Source organism: Larus michahellis, chromosome 6, assembly GCF_964199755.1.
Source record: "Larus michahellis chromosome 6, bLarMic1.1, whole genome shotgun sequence".
NCBI classification, from domain to species: domain Eukaryota; kingdom Metazoa; phylum Chordata; class Aves; order Charadriiformes; family Laridae; genus Larus; species Larus michahellis.
Window position 1 is genome coordinate 57,660,840 of NC_133901.1, and position 15,736 is coordinate 57,676,575.

The window sequence follows — 15,736 nt, forward strand, 5'->3', positions numbered from 1 at the left end:
CGCCATGGCTCCCAGCAGAGTGGGAGGAGGGCTGGCGTAGCTGATGGGATCCCAGGCAGTAGGAGCAGGGGCAACGGGGGCTCAGGGCAGTCCCAAAGCACTGCATGGCCCCGCTTGCGGCCCCCCTGGCCCCTGGCACCGCGCAGGGGGCTGGCAGGGTGCCCGCAGCAACAGGGCTCTGGCACTTCTGCTCCATCTGCCTCAGCCCTGAGGGGCTATTTTTAGGCTGCCTGGCAGCGGGGGCGGCCACCGCACATACAGCTGCTGCCAGCGCTGCCTTTATTCCCCTGCCTGGGTCCTCCCCTGCACCTAGAGTGAGGGGGCTCTGACCTGTCCCACAGACAGACCCCAGAGACCTTGCCCCCCGGCTCTGCCTGATCACCCAGAGCCCCTGCCCCTGGCCCCACAGGGCAGGCGTGTGGTGCACTTGGGACCCCTGCAGCCAGCCCCATGCAGCCGGCGTGCCTGTGCCCATCACAGTGCGGCAGCCATGCCCCACAACGTCCCTGGTACAGCCCCTGTGCTTGGCTCCCAGGCCAGGACTGGGGGGTGTCCCCAGCGCGTCCCCTCATCCACACACCCCGACTGTCCCTGCAGTCCTGGCACAGTGGCTGGGGGCCGTGGGGGATGGATGGAGCCCTGTGACTAGCCGGGGATCAGTTCTTGGGGCCCGATCCTGCACCCACTGTATGCCAGGCCCCCTCCCCGCCCGTCAGGGCTGTCAGCAGCTTCGGCTCCACTTCAAAAGGGCCACGGCAGGGCAAGGCCCTGGCAGCTGCTTCACACAGTGCTGGGGGGGCTTTCATTAACGGCGGGGGGGAGCATGAGCTCACTGCCCCAGCGAGGACAACGGTGACATTTGGGAGGCGTGCAGAGACAGTGGGACAGGATGATTAGCTGATAACCTTTCCTGGGAGATGCCAGGTGTGCGCACCAGAATGGGGGGGGGGGCATGTCCCCCACACTTGAAGCCACTGGAAAACAGCTCCAAGTGCCCCAGCCTGTCCCTTCATGCAGGACACAGAGAATGCCGCAAAACGGGGTACCACCAGCCCTACAGTCTGGACACCCCGAGGATGGGCACCCCTCCAGGGCGCCCACAGCACCACCATACCCAACTGCGTCCTTCCTGACGGGTGATGCCAGGACCCTGTTGCACTGGGAGCCCCCACAGATGGTGGGGGCAGTGCCCAGTGCACCTCGCAGGAGCGCACAGCCCGGGGAGGGACACACAGCATCACATCCCTCTGCAAACAGGCAAGCAGAGGGCGATGCGGTTTCGGAGCAAGGTGCCAAGGTCCAGCTTTGGCAAATGTGCTGGCTGGGAGCTGTGTGAGGATTGCCCCCACGCCGGGGACAGAGCAGACGTGGGTGGCTTTTCCCAGCTCTCCAGCGGGGCAGGGGGCCAGAACTACTGCAGCGAGCGTCCCCATGTCCCCATGCACGGTGCCATGCAAGGGGGCTCTTGCCCAGAGGCGTCCCCACGCAGGATGTGCCCCTTCCTTGCCCCGCAGAGCGGGGGCTAGTGGGGGAGCAGCAGTGAACAGGGGGTCTGTGTGCAGGCTGGCGGGAGCCGGGCAGGGCCAGGAGCTGCCGGGGGGGCTGGGAGGGCGCCAGGGCAGCCTCGGCCCCGCAGCTGGGCTGGGAGCGCTGCCAGCCACATTCCTGGGGCTGCCGGGCGAGCAGGAGTGTGTGTGGGCGCAGGGCAAGTGCACGGCCACCGCTGCCTCTGCCCTCTGCCCGCCCTGATGGTCCCATGTCCAGCTCAGCCCCACGGTGCCCCCAGCTGTACCCCAACCTCCCTTGGCCACCCCCAGGCAGGGCCACCCCTGTGGAGCCGTGCTGCCAGCCCCGCATTGCCCCCATGCCAGGGTGCTCTCTCCTGGGAGCTGCCAGACACCTTGGGATGCATGTCCCTTCATGGCCAGCCCCAGTATGCCATCACCTCCTGAGGGTCCCTGCTCCATGGCGAGTGCAACCCATGCCCAGCACTGGTGCAGCCCGAGATCCAGGAGTCCCAGGAGCCTGGGATGGTGCTGGACAGGGAGGATGGGAGGATGGGGAGGAGAGGAGGATTGGAGGCAGCCCACCCAGCCCCAGGGGATGCATCTCTGCCCACAGAAGCACAGTCGGCAGCACCCAAAGCTGCAGTGAGAGGCGGAACAGGGACACGATGGGAGGGGACAGGAAGAGGTGACCAGGACCCTGCTCAGCATCTCATTTCCCGGGAGTCTCCTGCTCCCCTGGCTCAGATCTGCTCTGTGTTACAGCCAGGCGCAGGTCCCTGGGGAGGGCCCGGAGTGGTGAAGGGGCACCCCCAGGGGATGTCCTCTTACCATGCCACCCTGGCTGGCCGTCCCCGAGGTCCCCACGGTGGAGAGGGCAGCCCCCATGGCCCCGCTTCCGATGTTGCTGCTGTGACGGATGACACAGGCAGTGGCACAGCCGGCTCCCCAGAGTGACAGCCACAAGTGTCAGTTCCCCAGCCGGCTGCGCAGGCACAGGACAGGGACACGGGCACCGGAGCAGCCTGCGCAGACAGGACACAGGGGAGGGTGCCAGCTCCAGCTGCCCTGGGGCCATCCCCTTCCCCGGGGTGCAGCCCAGATCTACCTCCCCTGGCTGCGTCTCCCCCCAGCCCTGTGACAGCCTGGGTGGGGAAGGGTTAAGGAAGAAATGGGGGTGCAGCAGGGACCCCCGCAGAGCAGAGGTGAGGTGTCAGCACAGGGACAAGGCTGCCAGGACACCTGGCAGGGTGGGAGCAGGGGCCAGCCACCCTTCTCCTGGGGCCAGCCCTGCTCCCCCCAGCATGGCCACGCTGCCAGGAGGTGACTCAGAGGCTCTAATGAAGGCATCGTGACAGATGGGGGGGCCAGGCCAGCTGGCAGGGAGCCCCTCACTCCCCACACTGCCCCCCGGCCCCCTTGCTTTTATCTGGTGGGGTGCCAGCTGGTGCAGGGTGCTCGGCACCTCCAGCACCTTCCTTGGGAGGGACTGTGGGTGCTGGACCCGGCTTGGGGGACAGGACAGGTGGGGAGAGCAACTGGTCCATGGCCAAGAGCAGGGCAGCACCAGTGCTGGCGGTGCCACAGGGACAGCCCCAGGACACTGCACACCCGCGGGGCAAGGTGTGCTCGGCATCCCACACACTGGCAGCTCCATCCGCACGTGCAGCCTCCCTCTGCCTCCACTTCCCTGCTCTGGCTCCCAGGTCTCACCGGCCCCAGCCCAGCTCCCATGGCAATTAGCCGAGCTCCCCGGCCGCCCTGCCCTGGCCCATCCATCATGGATTAGTTATTTTCTACCAGCATTTATCTCCAGGCAATCTCAGTCCTCCTGTGACAGCCTGATGCCTCTGGCACCCTCCCTCCTGCTACCGGGCAGCCCCGATAAAGCACCACTCTATCTTATCGTGCTCCCTGGCCGTTACACATTAATGGTGCCATCTCCAGAGCTTGGCCACAGCGGGATGAGCTCAGGCCACCGTCGGTCCAGCAGCGAGTATCCCTGGGCGATGCGACGCCAGACGCTGTCCCCAGCATGGAGGGCATGGGGAGGGCAGGCAGGCTGCAGGCAAGAGCAGGACATGCAGGTGAAGTTTCCAGCATGGCCCAAAAGCAGATGGATCCCACCGGCGCTGTGGGGACAGTCCCCACTCCCAGCCCTGTGCAAAGGGCAACTGCTATCACCTGCCTGCACCAGGCTGTTTGCTCTGTCGCCCATTAACAGAGCCGCCTTATCCGGTGAGCAGGGGCCAGAGGCAGCCCAGAGCCCGCTGGCCGGGCAGGGGCATCGATCGCGGGAAGGGGAGGGGGTGCCCCAGATAACCCTCACAGACAAACGGGTTTCTAATGGGGTCTTGAGCCTTGCACCCCTCAGCCCAGCCTGTCTCCAAGGGGATGGGGGAATGTGGCCCCAGCGCTGCCCTCCCTCACCATGCTCGGGCTCCAGCTCTGCCTGTGTCCAAGGCACCAGCAGAGCCGGGGTGCAAACCCTTTGCTGGGAGGTGTAACCCCAGCTCTGCCTGTGCCCAGCAGACCATGGGCTGCCCCGGGCTCTCCACAAGGAATAAGGACCCCATGCCCATGATATCACCTTGGTATTGATGCCACACATGGTACCTGGCATGCAGGTGCCCCTGCTGCCCCTCAGTGCTGCAGTATGAAGCCGCTGGGGTGTCCTGCTCCTCCATCCCCCTCAAGCACCCCCAAACCCATACCCCATGGGGTACAGGAGACCATGGCTGGGGGGGGGACACATAGGATAGGAACCAGAGCCTCCTGCCCCATGCCAGGGTGTGCCTTTGGGGTGCCAGGTGGGATGGGGACAGAGGGGCTGGTGGATAACAGGGGCACCTTGTGTCTACAACGCTGCCGCCCCAGGCGAGCCAGCCCGTCCAGGGGGCATTGCCCCAGCGCCACACAGAGCCGGGGGGAGCTTGTGGGGGAGCTGCCTGCAGGTGACACCCAGCCGGCCACCGCAGGGGGGAAAGTCTGGGGCAGCGGGGCGGGAGGGCAAGCGGCAGCCGGGTGGCCGGGGGGGGGCCAGCCGCGGGTCGGGGGGCGAGGGCGGGGGCGCCGTCAGCCGGAGCACATTGGCTGCCGGCGAGGCCTCCCCGGGCTCCTTAGAAAGGGCTGCGGGCGTGGGAGGCGCCAAGGGCAGGAGGCAGCGCGCCCGACCGCGCTCCCGTCCCGTCCCGTCCCGCTCGGCAGGCACGGCCGGCGGCGGCGGCAGGAGGGCGGCGGCGATGCGGCGGGCGGGCGGCCCCCCGGGGGTCCGGGGCTCGGCGCTGCTGGCCCTGGCGCTGGCGCTGGCGGGGTGCCCCGGCGGCGGGCAGCACTACGACTACTACGGCTGGCAGCCCGAGAGCCTGCCCCACGGGCGCTTCTACGGGCGGGAGCCGCAGTGCCTCGACATCCCGCCCGACATGCAGCTCTGTCGCGACGTGGGCTACAAGCGCATGCGGCTGCCCAACCTGCTGGAGCATGAGACCATGGCCGAGGCCAAGCAGCAGGCCAGCAGCTGGGTGCCCCTGCTCGCCAAGCAGTGCCACACCGACACCCAGCTCTTCCTCTGCTCCCTCTTCGCCCCGGTCTGCCTCGACCGGCCCGTCTACCCCTGCCGCTCCCTCTGCGAGGTGGTGCGTGACTCCTGCGCCCCCGTCATGGAGTCCTACGGCTTCCCCTGGCCCGAGATGCTGCACTGTGGCAAGTTTCCCTCTGACCACGAGCTCTGCATCGCCGTCCAGTTCGGGAACAGTAAGGTCACCCCACCGCCAGGTAAGCAGGAGGGGCACTGCAGTGGGATGGGGATGCATGCAGGGCACCTGCCAGCAGTATGTCCCCATGTTGCTGGGGAGCCCCATGCAGGGTCCTCCTGCGGAGCATCTGCACCTCCACCTTTGCACCCCTCAAAGCAGTGCCTGGGGTGCTGGCACTGGCCAAGGACCCTCTGTCTGCCACAGGGCACAGGTGGGCATAGTACCAGCAGCATCAGCTGCTTTGGCTGGGCATCCCTTGCTGTCCAGGGAGCCAGGCACCCTGGTCCCAGTGGAGCTGGGCACCCAGCTGCCTGCACAGGGCTGCCCCAGTGCAGGGGAGAGCAGAGCAGCCACGGGAGCAGCACTGGGGGTGAACACGGGATGAGGTGGGAGCTGCTGGGGGACCCATGGCAGAGCTGCGTCCCTCTCCTCTCGCTGTGTCCCATCCCAGCAGCAAAGAGCATCCTGCATCCATGGGTATGGGCCCCATGCTGCTGTCACAGGGTGGCTGTCCCTTTATGCAGGGGAGGGGACATCACCCAAAGGCAGCCAAGGTCAGGAACAGGGCTGTGACACCCTTCAGGCGGGGGCCACCCTCACTGCTGCTTGCTGCTGTGCCCCAAAGCACTGGCAGCTGGACAGGGGGTGTCCCCATATGCCATCCCTACGGGGGGGGGCAGGGGTTGCTGGGACATCAGCCAGTGAGGGGCTCTGTGCCCCCAGCATCACCCCAGCACAGCTGCCCAGGGAGCAGGGGGGCTGCCAGGGCTCTCCCAGCATATCCCCACAGAGTTGGCCCAGGTGACAGGCATCAGCGAGCTGTGACAGTGGCTGGTCTCTCACCACAGTGTCCAAGATCTGCACCCAGTGCGAGATGGAGCACAAGGCGGATGGCATGATGGAGCAGATGTGCTCCAGTGACTTTGGTGAGTGCTGGTGTCCCCTTCCCAGTCCCCCCTGGACAAGGGGCTGCCCTCCCCCAGCTCTGACAGCCCAGGCAAGGGTCGGCCAGAGGGCATGGCTTTCCAGGGACATCCCATGGGAGACCCCGCGAGCCATTTCCTTGGACCCTGGGTGCATGGGATGGGTGCACCACACAAGAAGACATCAGTGGGGGGATAGGCAGAATAGGATATTTGGGAGGGTCAGTGTGGACCTCTGCTGAAACCCCCCACCAACAGCCCCTTCCCCTCCCTACACAGTAAATTCCCCAGCACCCTTTCTTCTGGGTCCCACCCCAGGGACAGGCTGCACCCTGTCCTGCACAGGTGCCTAGCCCAGACCCCCCCCCCAGCAGCACCCCAGGGCAGTTTTACACACACCCCCCCAACTGTGCCCCATGGCTGCCCCACACAGTGGTGAAGATGCGCATCAAGGAGATGACAGAGGACAACGGGGAGCGGCGGCTGGTGGCTGCCCAGAAGAAGAAGGTGCTGAAGCTGGGCCCGCTCAAGCGCAAGGACACCAAGAAGATGGTGCTGCACATGAGGAACGCGGGCACCTGCCCCTGCCCCCAGCTCGACAGCCTCAGCGGCAGCTTCCTGGTGATGGGCCGCAAGGTGGGTGGCCGCCTGCTCCTCCTCGCAGTCTACCCCTGGCAGAAGCACAACAAGGAGATGAAGTTCGCCGTCAAGTTCATGTTCTCCTACCCCTGCCCCCTCTACCACCCCCTGCTCTATGGGGCTGGGCAGCACTAGGGCTCTGCCCACCCTGCCCTGGGACTCCTGCACTGGCCTGACGCTGCACCCCAACACCCTGGCTGCATCCCTGGTTGCACCCCAGGACCCCAGCTCTGCTCCCCTCAGCCCCTTGACTGCCCCAGGACCCTGCTCTGCACCCCCAGGATTCCCAGCTGCATTCGTGGGAGCCTTGATCCACAGTCAGGACCCCTGCCTTGGCCTGGGACCCCTGTTACCCTCTCAGGATCCCTGCCCACACCCAGGAGCTTAGTCTGCACCCAGGACCCTTGCTCTGCATGCTTATGAGCCCTGGTCTGCACCAGAGACACTTGGCTACCCTCAAGCCCTCTGCCCAGCACCCCAGGGACCCTTGCATGCACTTAGAATTCCTGCTTGACTTTCTTGGGACCCCTTGGCTGCACCTGAGACCCCTGCCCAGCTCCCTGATGACATGCCCCAGACCCTCAGCTCCCTCAAATCCCTACTCCAGCCCACCAAAGCATCCCATGCCCTCACCCCAGCCCTGGATTATCCCACTTTCACAGGGATCCACCCCAGACGAAGCAGGTCTCTCCTGCCCCACTGTCTTCACAGACAGGTCCCCGCAAGACCAAGTGCCCAGAGCAGCCTGGCCCCTGCCTGGGCACCCCCACCCTTCCCATCCCAAATGCCCTGCTGCATCCCTTACACACACACCCCCGCCACCAGGACTCAATCCAGGCACCCCTTTCCCATCCACACCGCAGTAAATTATGTTGTCTCAGAGAAGTTTGTGTCTGGCTCCATGTGGTTCATGGCCAACCACCCCTTGGGGCTCCATCAGGGACCTCAGGAAGGATGGGAGGGGGCACCCAGTCCTGCCCGCTGAGTGGGGTGACCAAAGGGAGCAGGGTCACCGTGCGCTCCGGCTCTAGCCCTGCTCCAGGTGCCATGCCTGAGGAGCAGGGCAGCCTGGCCAAGCCGAGGGATGAGATTCCCCATGGTCACAGGCATTGCTGGAGCCTTGGGCATCCCTGCCACTTCAGGGAGCCTGGGAGGGGGGTGAGATCAGGAGAATGGGGGAAACAGGGGAGCCCCACAGCTGGGTCTGAGGGTGTTTGACAGGGAGGTTTCTCCCTCTGTCATCTCTGGGGACAGATCTGCAGGCTGGGAGTTGGCAGCGCACATGGGGAGCCTGGTGTTGAGCATAGCAGAGAGCAGATCCTGGCCCAGGATCCCTGCCTCCATCCCTGGACACCCCACCGCCACACCACCTGAAAGCCCTGTCTACATCTCCCAACCAGCCCTGCCCCGCTGCCAGACCTCCCACCCCACAACCTCCTCTCCAAAGGTTCCCCAGGGACACCCACCTGCACCAGCCAGGACCACCCCCCCCCCGCCCCCGGCAAGCAGCACCGGGACAGCCCTCAGCCTGGCCCCCCCGATGGCAGCAGGGTGCTGCCTCTCAGCTCAGCTCCTCCAGCCCCGGGGCTGCCTCTGCCCCAGCAGCCCCCAACTCCCAGCAGACGAGGAGGGCAGCCCACCCACCCCAGTCCCACTCCAGCCCTGTTTACCCAGCACATTCTTGCATGCGCCCGTCCCGCTGAGTGAGGAAGGCACGAAGGCAGCCGCTGGGATATTTACCCAGCGCCTGGCTGCCCGACATTGCGGCTTCTCACCGGAGCTGGCCCCGCCGCAGGGGAGCCTCCGGAGACAAGAGGGGAATTGAGGCTGCAGGACGCCTGCGCCCACCCTCCTCCCAGCTGACGAGGCCACCAGGCACCTGCCCTGTGCCAGGGTGATCCCCCCTCCCTCTGCCCTCCTTGGGCACTGCCTCAGCCCCACTGGTCACTCCCCAGAGCCCCAAAGGGGCATCCCGCTCCAGCCAGGGGGACGTGCCCCTGCCCCACAGCCAGCCACGGACAGGGCGCCGCCAGTCCCTGCCACAACCTCACACGGGGCAGGCGGTTATTACCCCCACCCTGTCCAATATGGAAAAAAAATGGGGAAAAATATCAAATATTGTTAGAAGGAATGTTCAGAGCAAGGCTGCTGAGTGCACTGCCACAGGAATAAACATCATCAATTATGTCATTTTACTGCAAAACTTAAAGTGTGCAAATAAAACCCCGTCTCCCGCAGCCCAAGTTTATCTGTAGCCCTCTGTATTTTGCGTCATTAGCATCTTTCCAGGGAGCGTTTAGACATATATGGCCATTGCGCTCATTGCTCCAAGTGTTTTCTCTAGAAAAACAAGTAACTTCTCTCTCTGCCTCCCGCCATTGGCCGTCCGAGCTCTACGCCTCAGCCCCCCATGCCCTTGCGGGCCAGTACTCACCCCATTGCAGATACACCCTCACCCACAAACACCACCCCACAGCTCTTAGGGTGCTACATAGCCCCCTCCCCAATGTTACAGCAGCTCCACTGTCCCCACTATCTGCTGAGCCCTCTGCATGCCAGTCCCCCCACACACACCCCGGCCTTGGAGTGCACCCAGCACAACTCAGACACCCTCATCATCACTGCCAAGTCCAGCTTTTCCCCAGATTTCCATAGGGCATAGCTTGAGGAAGGGTTTTTACGAGCCCATAGCTGAGAGGAGGGCTCAGGCTGCCCATGGGGCTGCCCCCTGCGAGCTCCCATGCTGGTGGGATGTACAATCAGCAGCGAGATCTGGGCACCCAGTGCCTTCCCAGGTTGGTGGGTGCCATTGCCCAGTGGGCACTGGGCAATGCCAGCATGAGAGCACTGGCCTCCTCAAAGCCCTCGGCGGGGGGGAAGCTGCAGCTGGCTGGCAGGGACCCAGGCCATGGCTGTTCCCAGCTGCACAGCAGCCAGGGTCACATTCCTGGGATAGCTGGGAGCTTTGCTGTTCACACAGGGAAAGGTCACCCTTGTGCGCACAGGCAGCTGCCGGGACCACCGCCTGGGCAGGGCAGGGGCAGGAGCAGCCCCGTGAGGCAGCGAGGAAGCCCAGCAGCTCCTGCCAGAGCTGAGCTTCTCCCTGACTCCAGTCCAACAGGATCCAGCCCTGGCACAGGCAAGGAGGGGCAGCTGCACGCTGACCTGAGCCGGGGGCAAACAAGGCCACAGGATGACCAAAGATGGAAACCCCAGAACGCAAGTGGTAGCTGATGGCAGACTCACCCTTTCCTCCATGTCCACCTGCAGGACAGCAGGGACAAGGCCACAGAGGTGCAGGGGTGACCTGGGCCTGGGACAGCTTTCGCTGGTGCAAGACAAGAGCCAGCTGAGGGCAAGAGATTTATTGGTCATTCTCTATATACACATATATTAATCTGTATTAGAAAGCAGCAGTCACTAAGTGCACAGAGCAGCAGCAACTCGTGCCTCTTCTTACGCTGCAGCTGGAGACCTGGCCAGAGGGCCCAGTCCAAACTTACCCTCTTGCCTCCTCCACACTACAGCCAAATACAAGGTGAGGGAGGAAAAGACTAAACCTGCAGGCAGTGAGGCCCAGGAGCACAGGAGTGACTAGCAGGGTCTCAGCTGAGCCAGGATCAAAGAGCACATCTCCTGGGAATGCAAGTAGAGCTCCAACTCGATCCCAAAAATACAGTCACCTAGCACAGTGCTGGGAAAGGTAGGGACAGAGCCCTGAGGTTGTTCTGCCCCACCCAGGAGACAGAGGTAGGACCACAAGTGGAAAGGATGGCTCCTCCACCACTGAGCCAGGCCACAGGACCTGGGCAAGTATGCGGCAGGGCACAGTGCGTGCCAGGAAGCATCCAGCACTTGGAGCAGCTGCAGGGATGGGGGCACAGCTGTGGGCAACGTTCCACCACAGGGACCCAGCTGGTGTGGCAGATGCTGCGGTGCAAGAAGGGCTGTTCTGCCCCAGCCTGGAGCTGGCAGGAGGGGCAGGGAGCACAAGCGTCCTCTGTCAGGGTGACACCGCACTGGGAACAAGCTGCCCAGGCTCCTGGTGAGCGAGGGCAGGACACTCGCTGTCCCAGGTGTCAGGCAGTGCAGGACCCAGGAGCTGGCTGGGCCTGTCTCAGTCATTTGATGAGCACCTGGTTGCACAGAGCACACACGAACACCGTCTCCCTCTGAGCCTCCGGGGCTGGAAAGGAAAACAGGTGTCAGAGATGCTCCTCTTCCCCACCACTACAGGACAGGAGCTGCTCTGAGAGCTGCAAACCCATCACTGCTCTGATCCGAGCCAGGCAGTGCTGGGCAGGTCCTGCCAACCCTCCCCACCAGAGCTGGGGCAAATCCCTGCAGCAGACAGCGCAGGTGGGAGCAGGAGCTCTGCCCCCCTCCACGTTTGCACTCACCCGTGGCTCCCATCACAGCCTTTGGGACTTTGAAGGAGCAACACCTGGAGCAGAAGCTGTTCCCACAGTTACTGCAGCTCCGCTGTGGAGAGACAGAGGGAGGTGAGACACTACTCTGGGCACACTCCAAGCCCTCCCTGGCAAACTCCAGTGCCAGTGCATTGCCGACAGCATTCCCTGCTGAAGGGGAACGGGTGCAAGCCCTGAGCCCCCACAGCAATAGCAGATGGGTCATCTGCCAATGACACCTGGAGAAATTGTCCAGGCCCAACGCTGGATCTGCGCTCAAATATGCTCTAACATCACAAGCAGCCTGGGCTCAGTCCAAGAAACCACTGGGACCACAAGCTCTAGGAGGTTTAGGGACACTATATCACTTCCTATGCTGTAACTCTGGAGGGAAATAAGCTCCAGAGAGTCCCAGACATACATCAGGCTAACCTAGGAGGAAGGGGAGGGAGAAGGCCGCAAGTCTGGAGAACAGGAGGCAGCAGGAAGAGAGCAATGCGAGTCTGGAGGGGGCAAGAGAGACATCCTTCCCTGAACTGCCCAGGAGACTACGCGCCAAGCATCACATGCAGGGGCACGACAACAGGGGTGGCCTTTGCTCCCCTAGTTCCCACAAGCGGACCCATGCACTCCTGCAACTGGAAAGCTCTCGAGCCATAAGAAATGGGCTAAACCAGCGCATGGAGCGGGTGCCTTGGACACCAGCACAGGTGGGTTTGGCCTGAGGCAGCTTCCAAAAGAGCAAAAGGTGTGAAGGCTCCACAGTACGAGGGATCCCTGGCACCATTAGGCATGCGACAACACCCAGCACTTAGCTGAGGTCATCTGCTGCTGGGCTGTGACTGAGGCCAGCCACTCGAGCTGCCGGAGAAAGCCAGACATGCACAACACCTCTGCCCCAGGTGTAGGCAGAAGCCAAAGACTTACCCTCTTCTTGAGCACAGAGAAGGTGGCTGCGCAGCCCGTACAGCTCCCTGGAAGAAAGAGAGCTGAGGTCAGGCAGGGCTCTGCTGCCTGGGACTGCAAGAGGCACAGGAGCACCCATGCCTGTTGCAAAGGCTCAGGTCAGAGACCACACCGCTGCACCTCTCATCCCTGCCCTTCCCAGGAAAGCTGGGAACATCCTGCCATGGAGGAGAGAGGTCATTGGAGGTGTCAGCACAGCCCTAGCAGGCACCACATCACTCTGCCCACTCCCAGTTCAATGGTCACCACTGGGAGCAGCACAGACCTGGCTCTGCTGAGCTCCCTCAAGCAGCACCCGCTCCCAGCCTTACCGAAGTTGTTGCTGGGGTAGCGCTTGCGTAGGCGCTCGGTCAGACGTGACACCTTGCTGCGGATGACCTCATTTTTGCTCATAAAACCATTGTCCGGGAGGCTGAGGTCAAAATCTGCTGAGCACTGAGAGCTCTCGTCATCCTCCTGCAGAGAACAGAGACAGCTGAGCACAGAGAGGTGACTGGGAGCACGGTCGGGGCTGCAGGGCAGCCCGCTCTGGAGATGGGCACCCAACAAGCAGGATGCGCCACCTGGCAGCATCACAAGCCACCAGCAAACCAGGCAAAAGCTGCCAGCTCCAGCTGGGAGGAGATGCCCCTCACACGCACCTTGGCATGGCAGTACTCACCATGACCAGCAGCTGATTTTCCTTCTCCCGCAGCATGGGACAGAGAGGAGAGGCAGTACAGATGAATTCAGAGGCAACCGGCCCCACACCTGCCCTCCCCAAGTGCCCAGCTTGCCAATCAAGGTCCGTACTCCTTCCCACCTCAGCTACCCCGCAGGCACAGCCCACTCCCACCAGCCTCAAACCTCGATAGCATCTTTGAACTCTTCATCAGGCTCTGCCTCCTCCGCCTCCTCCACACTGCCAGGGGTAAGGTCCTGCAAGAGATGCACAGAGCTAGTCCTGCTGTACCCCCACCTTTGTCCAAAGCGGGGCCCACACTTCTGTGGCAGGTTCTGGGACAAAGGACCAGCCCCCCCAGCAGCTCCTTGAGAAGACAACAAGTCTCAGAAGGCAGGGTGAGCCCCCGCCTCCCTAGGCTGAATCCACACGCATCACAAAAGGACTGAGCCAAGCCTGCAGTGCAGCAGGACAGCCCCTCAGAAACTCAGGAGGGGCTTTCCAGCAAAGCTGGCAGCTGGAAGGAGCTTGTGGGTTGAGGGACACAGGCACAGTCAGACCAAAGGCCTGACCTTACGGCTCCCACCCCACAACTGCCAGCCCTGCCTCAACTCACCTCTGTGCTGGTGGGTGTGGGGGTCCGATCTGGGGGGGGAGCAGCTGGCAGGGGTTCGGCAGGCTCTGGAGCACTCTCGAGGGGTTTAGTGCCCACACACTGCTCGACTGACGCCTTGAGCTCCATTATCACTGGTAAGAGGGGAACACGACTGGAGCAGGGTGGCACTTCCTTTCTCCCAGACACAAAAGCTGACTGCAAGAGCCTATTTCCAGGGCTCAAGGTGGGACACTAGCACATACAGCCTTCACCCATCAGGCACCCTGAGCCCTCGTCTGCTCACATATCAAAGTTAGGACAGCAAGGAACCTCCCACCACCTGCCCCAGCTCAGGATAGGGAACATCAGGGGCCTTAGTCACAGCTCAGCCACTCAGATCTCATTCAAGTCTCCTCCAGCATGTGCAACAGAACAGACTCCCTCCAGCTCTTCTCCTCCCCACTGACAACACATTTTCAAGCCTGTGTCATACATTGCCACAGGCACCAAGAGTACTTCAAGTCCTGCAGAGCAGGGTCAGGGAGTGAGAGGGATGGTGATGCTCATGCGCAGGCTGAGTTGCCAGGTTCCAGTTTGCCACAGCACAGTGGAAAGCAGTAAACAGCACCCAGGCCAGGGGACACACCAGGAGAGCGCCTCGCCTCTCACATTTGAGCCCCCACCATCCAACCTGGGCTGCTGAATACTATCCCCAGCACGTTGTTGCCTTTGTTGGGGGGAGGAGGGAGTCAGGTCCCACAGCAGAGCCTGACACAGGACACTGGGCTCACCTAAGGGTGCAGGGAGAGGTCCAAGACAGCATCCCTGGCTTCAGAGCGCCTTCCCAAAACCCATCCCACACAGGCCGTTTCCAGGGAGGCCTCTTACCTTGGTAGAAATGGGCATTTCCCAGGAAGAGGGTGCTGTTGAGGATGACCAAGACCCAGTAGAGGGGCAACAGGTAAAGGATGCAGACAGAGCCTAGCAGCGCCCCATAAAACCTGAGAAGGAACAGCAGGACACAGTGATCAAACCAGAACAACTCACACCATAAGCACAAGCCCCATTCCCTCGCCTGGTCCTCCACCTGCTCTCTCCAAGTACCAAACGCACCGCCATAGGCCAGGCCCCTCTCCCTGCTGAGCCCACCGTAGGATGCCTGACGCGGTACTACTTACTGGGAAGAGACAGTGGGGTTCTCCCAGTACAGTACACGGTACACTGCTTCGCAGCTACAGCACATCCCGCTCAGGAACCCCTCCAGCTGGATGAGGCTGCGAATGAGACCTCACAGTCATGAAAAGGCCCCACAAGCACACACCCTGGCTCCCCCACACTCATACGCTTTACGGTAGCCAGGCTGGCACAAACCCAGGCCCTCCGCAGCCATAGAGAAGCCTTCCTGGCTGCAGAGTCCACAGGAGCCCCACAGCCACGAGGGCTCCAGAGACTCACAAGCTCTTGACCTGGGCGATGGCCTCCTGCCGCGAGAGCTGCACCTTGCGCAGGTCCTCCCTCCGGACACTGTAGTACCTCCTGCGCACCAGCTCCGTCTCCGAGGGCCGGGCCTGGCACGTCTCCTGCAGGTAGCCCAGCAGGGCCGGCACCACCACCGACAGGGCGAGCACCGAGTACCAGGCGGCTGGAAGAAGTGAGAGAGCATCAGCGCAAGGGGGCCCGGGGAGGGGACCGGCCCTGTTCCTCCCCGCAACACGCACCTTGGCCGAGGGTGAGCAAGAGGAAGTTGATGCTGATACAGACGAGGAGGGAGCACACGGGCCGCTGCCACCTGCAGAGGGGAGGGAGGATGAGGGACGTGATGCCGCAAAGACGCTCCCGGTGCCTGTCCCGCCCCGCACCTACCGGAGGAGGGAGCGGACGCCCTCGGCAGCGTCCCGCACCGGCTCCAGGTAGAGCTCCAGCCGCCGGTAGCTCCGCACCAGCTCCAGCAGGTCGAAAGCAGCGGCGGCGGCCTTGGGCGGCGACGGCTCCGGCGGGGCCTCACTGCCCCCCGCCGCCCCCTCGGGGCCGCCCGCCGCCCCGTCCCGCTCCACCGCCTGCATGCCGGGCCGGGGGAGCGGTGCCGGAACGGACCAGGCCCGCCGCCGCCGAGCTCGGCTCGATACTGCACCCTACTTCCGGGAAGCGGCCAGGTGCGCCGTGACCTCACCCGCCGCGCTGGCACCGCAGCCAATCAGAATAGCTGGGGTAGGAAGCAGAAGCAGAAGCCCCGCCCCCGAAGAGGCCTCGGCCCCGGAAGCGGCGGCGTTCCGGCCCCGCCCC

General features: G+C 63.4%; 2 protein-coding genes across 3 annotated transcripts; one reads left to right on the top strand and one right to left on the bottom strand.

Moving 5' to 3' along the window:
• The first annotated feature begins 4,670 nt into the window (after positions 1-4,670).
• Positions 4,671-7,701, top strand: SFRP5 (secreted frizzled related protein 5). Its single transcript, XM_074592107.1, has 3 exons — positions 4,671-5,279; positions 6,109-6,186; positions 6,617-7,701. Exons 1-3 carry the CDS (start codon positions 4,748-4,750, stop codon positions 6,955-6,957), a joined length of 951 nt encoding a protein of 316 aa, XP_074448208.1. The 5' UTR covers positions 4,671-4,747; the 3' UTR covers positions 6,958-7,701.
• Positions 7,702-10,173: 2,472 nt separating this feature from the next.
• On the bottom strand, positions 10,174-15,598 carry ZFYVE27 (zinc finger FYVE-type containing 27). 2 transcript variants are annotated; one of them, XM_074592302.1, is made up of 12 exons: positions 15,317-15,598; positions 15,172-15,242; positions 14,909-15,095; positions 14,632-14,727; positions 14,342-14,454; positions 13,475-13,605; positions 13,044-13,115; positions 12,859-12,879; positions 12,509-12,653; positions 12,159-12,205; positions 11,223-11,304; positions 10,174-11,008 (listed from the first exon to the last, which is right to left on the bottom strand). In XM_074592302.1, exons 1-12 carry the CDS (start codon positions 15,514-15,516, stop codon positions 10,944-10,946), a joined length of 1,230 nt encoding a protein of 409 aa, XP_074448403.1. In that variant the 5' UTR covers positions 15,517-15,598; the 3' UTR covers positions 10,174-10,943. The 2 variants fall into 2 exon arrangements, with proteins under 2 accessions (XP_074448403.1, XP_074448404.1); XM_074592303.1 differs by lacking the exon at positions 12,859-12,879.
• Between the last annotated feature and the right edge of the window lie 138 nt (positions 15,599-15,736).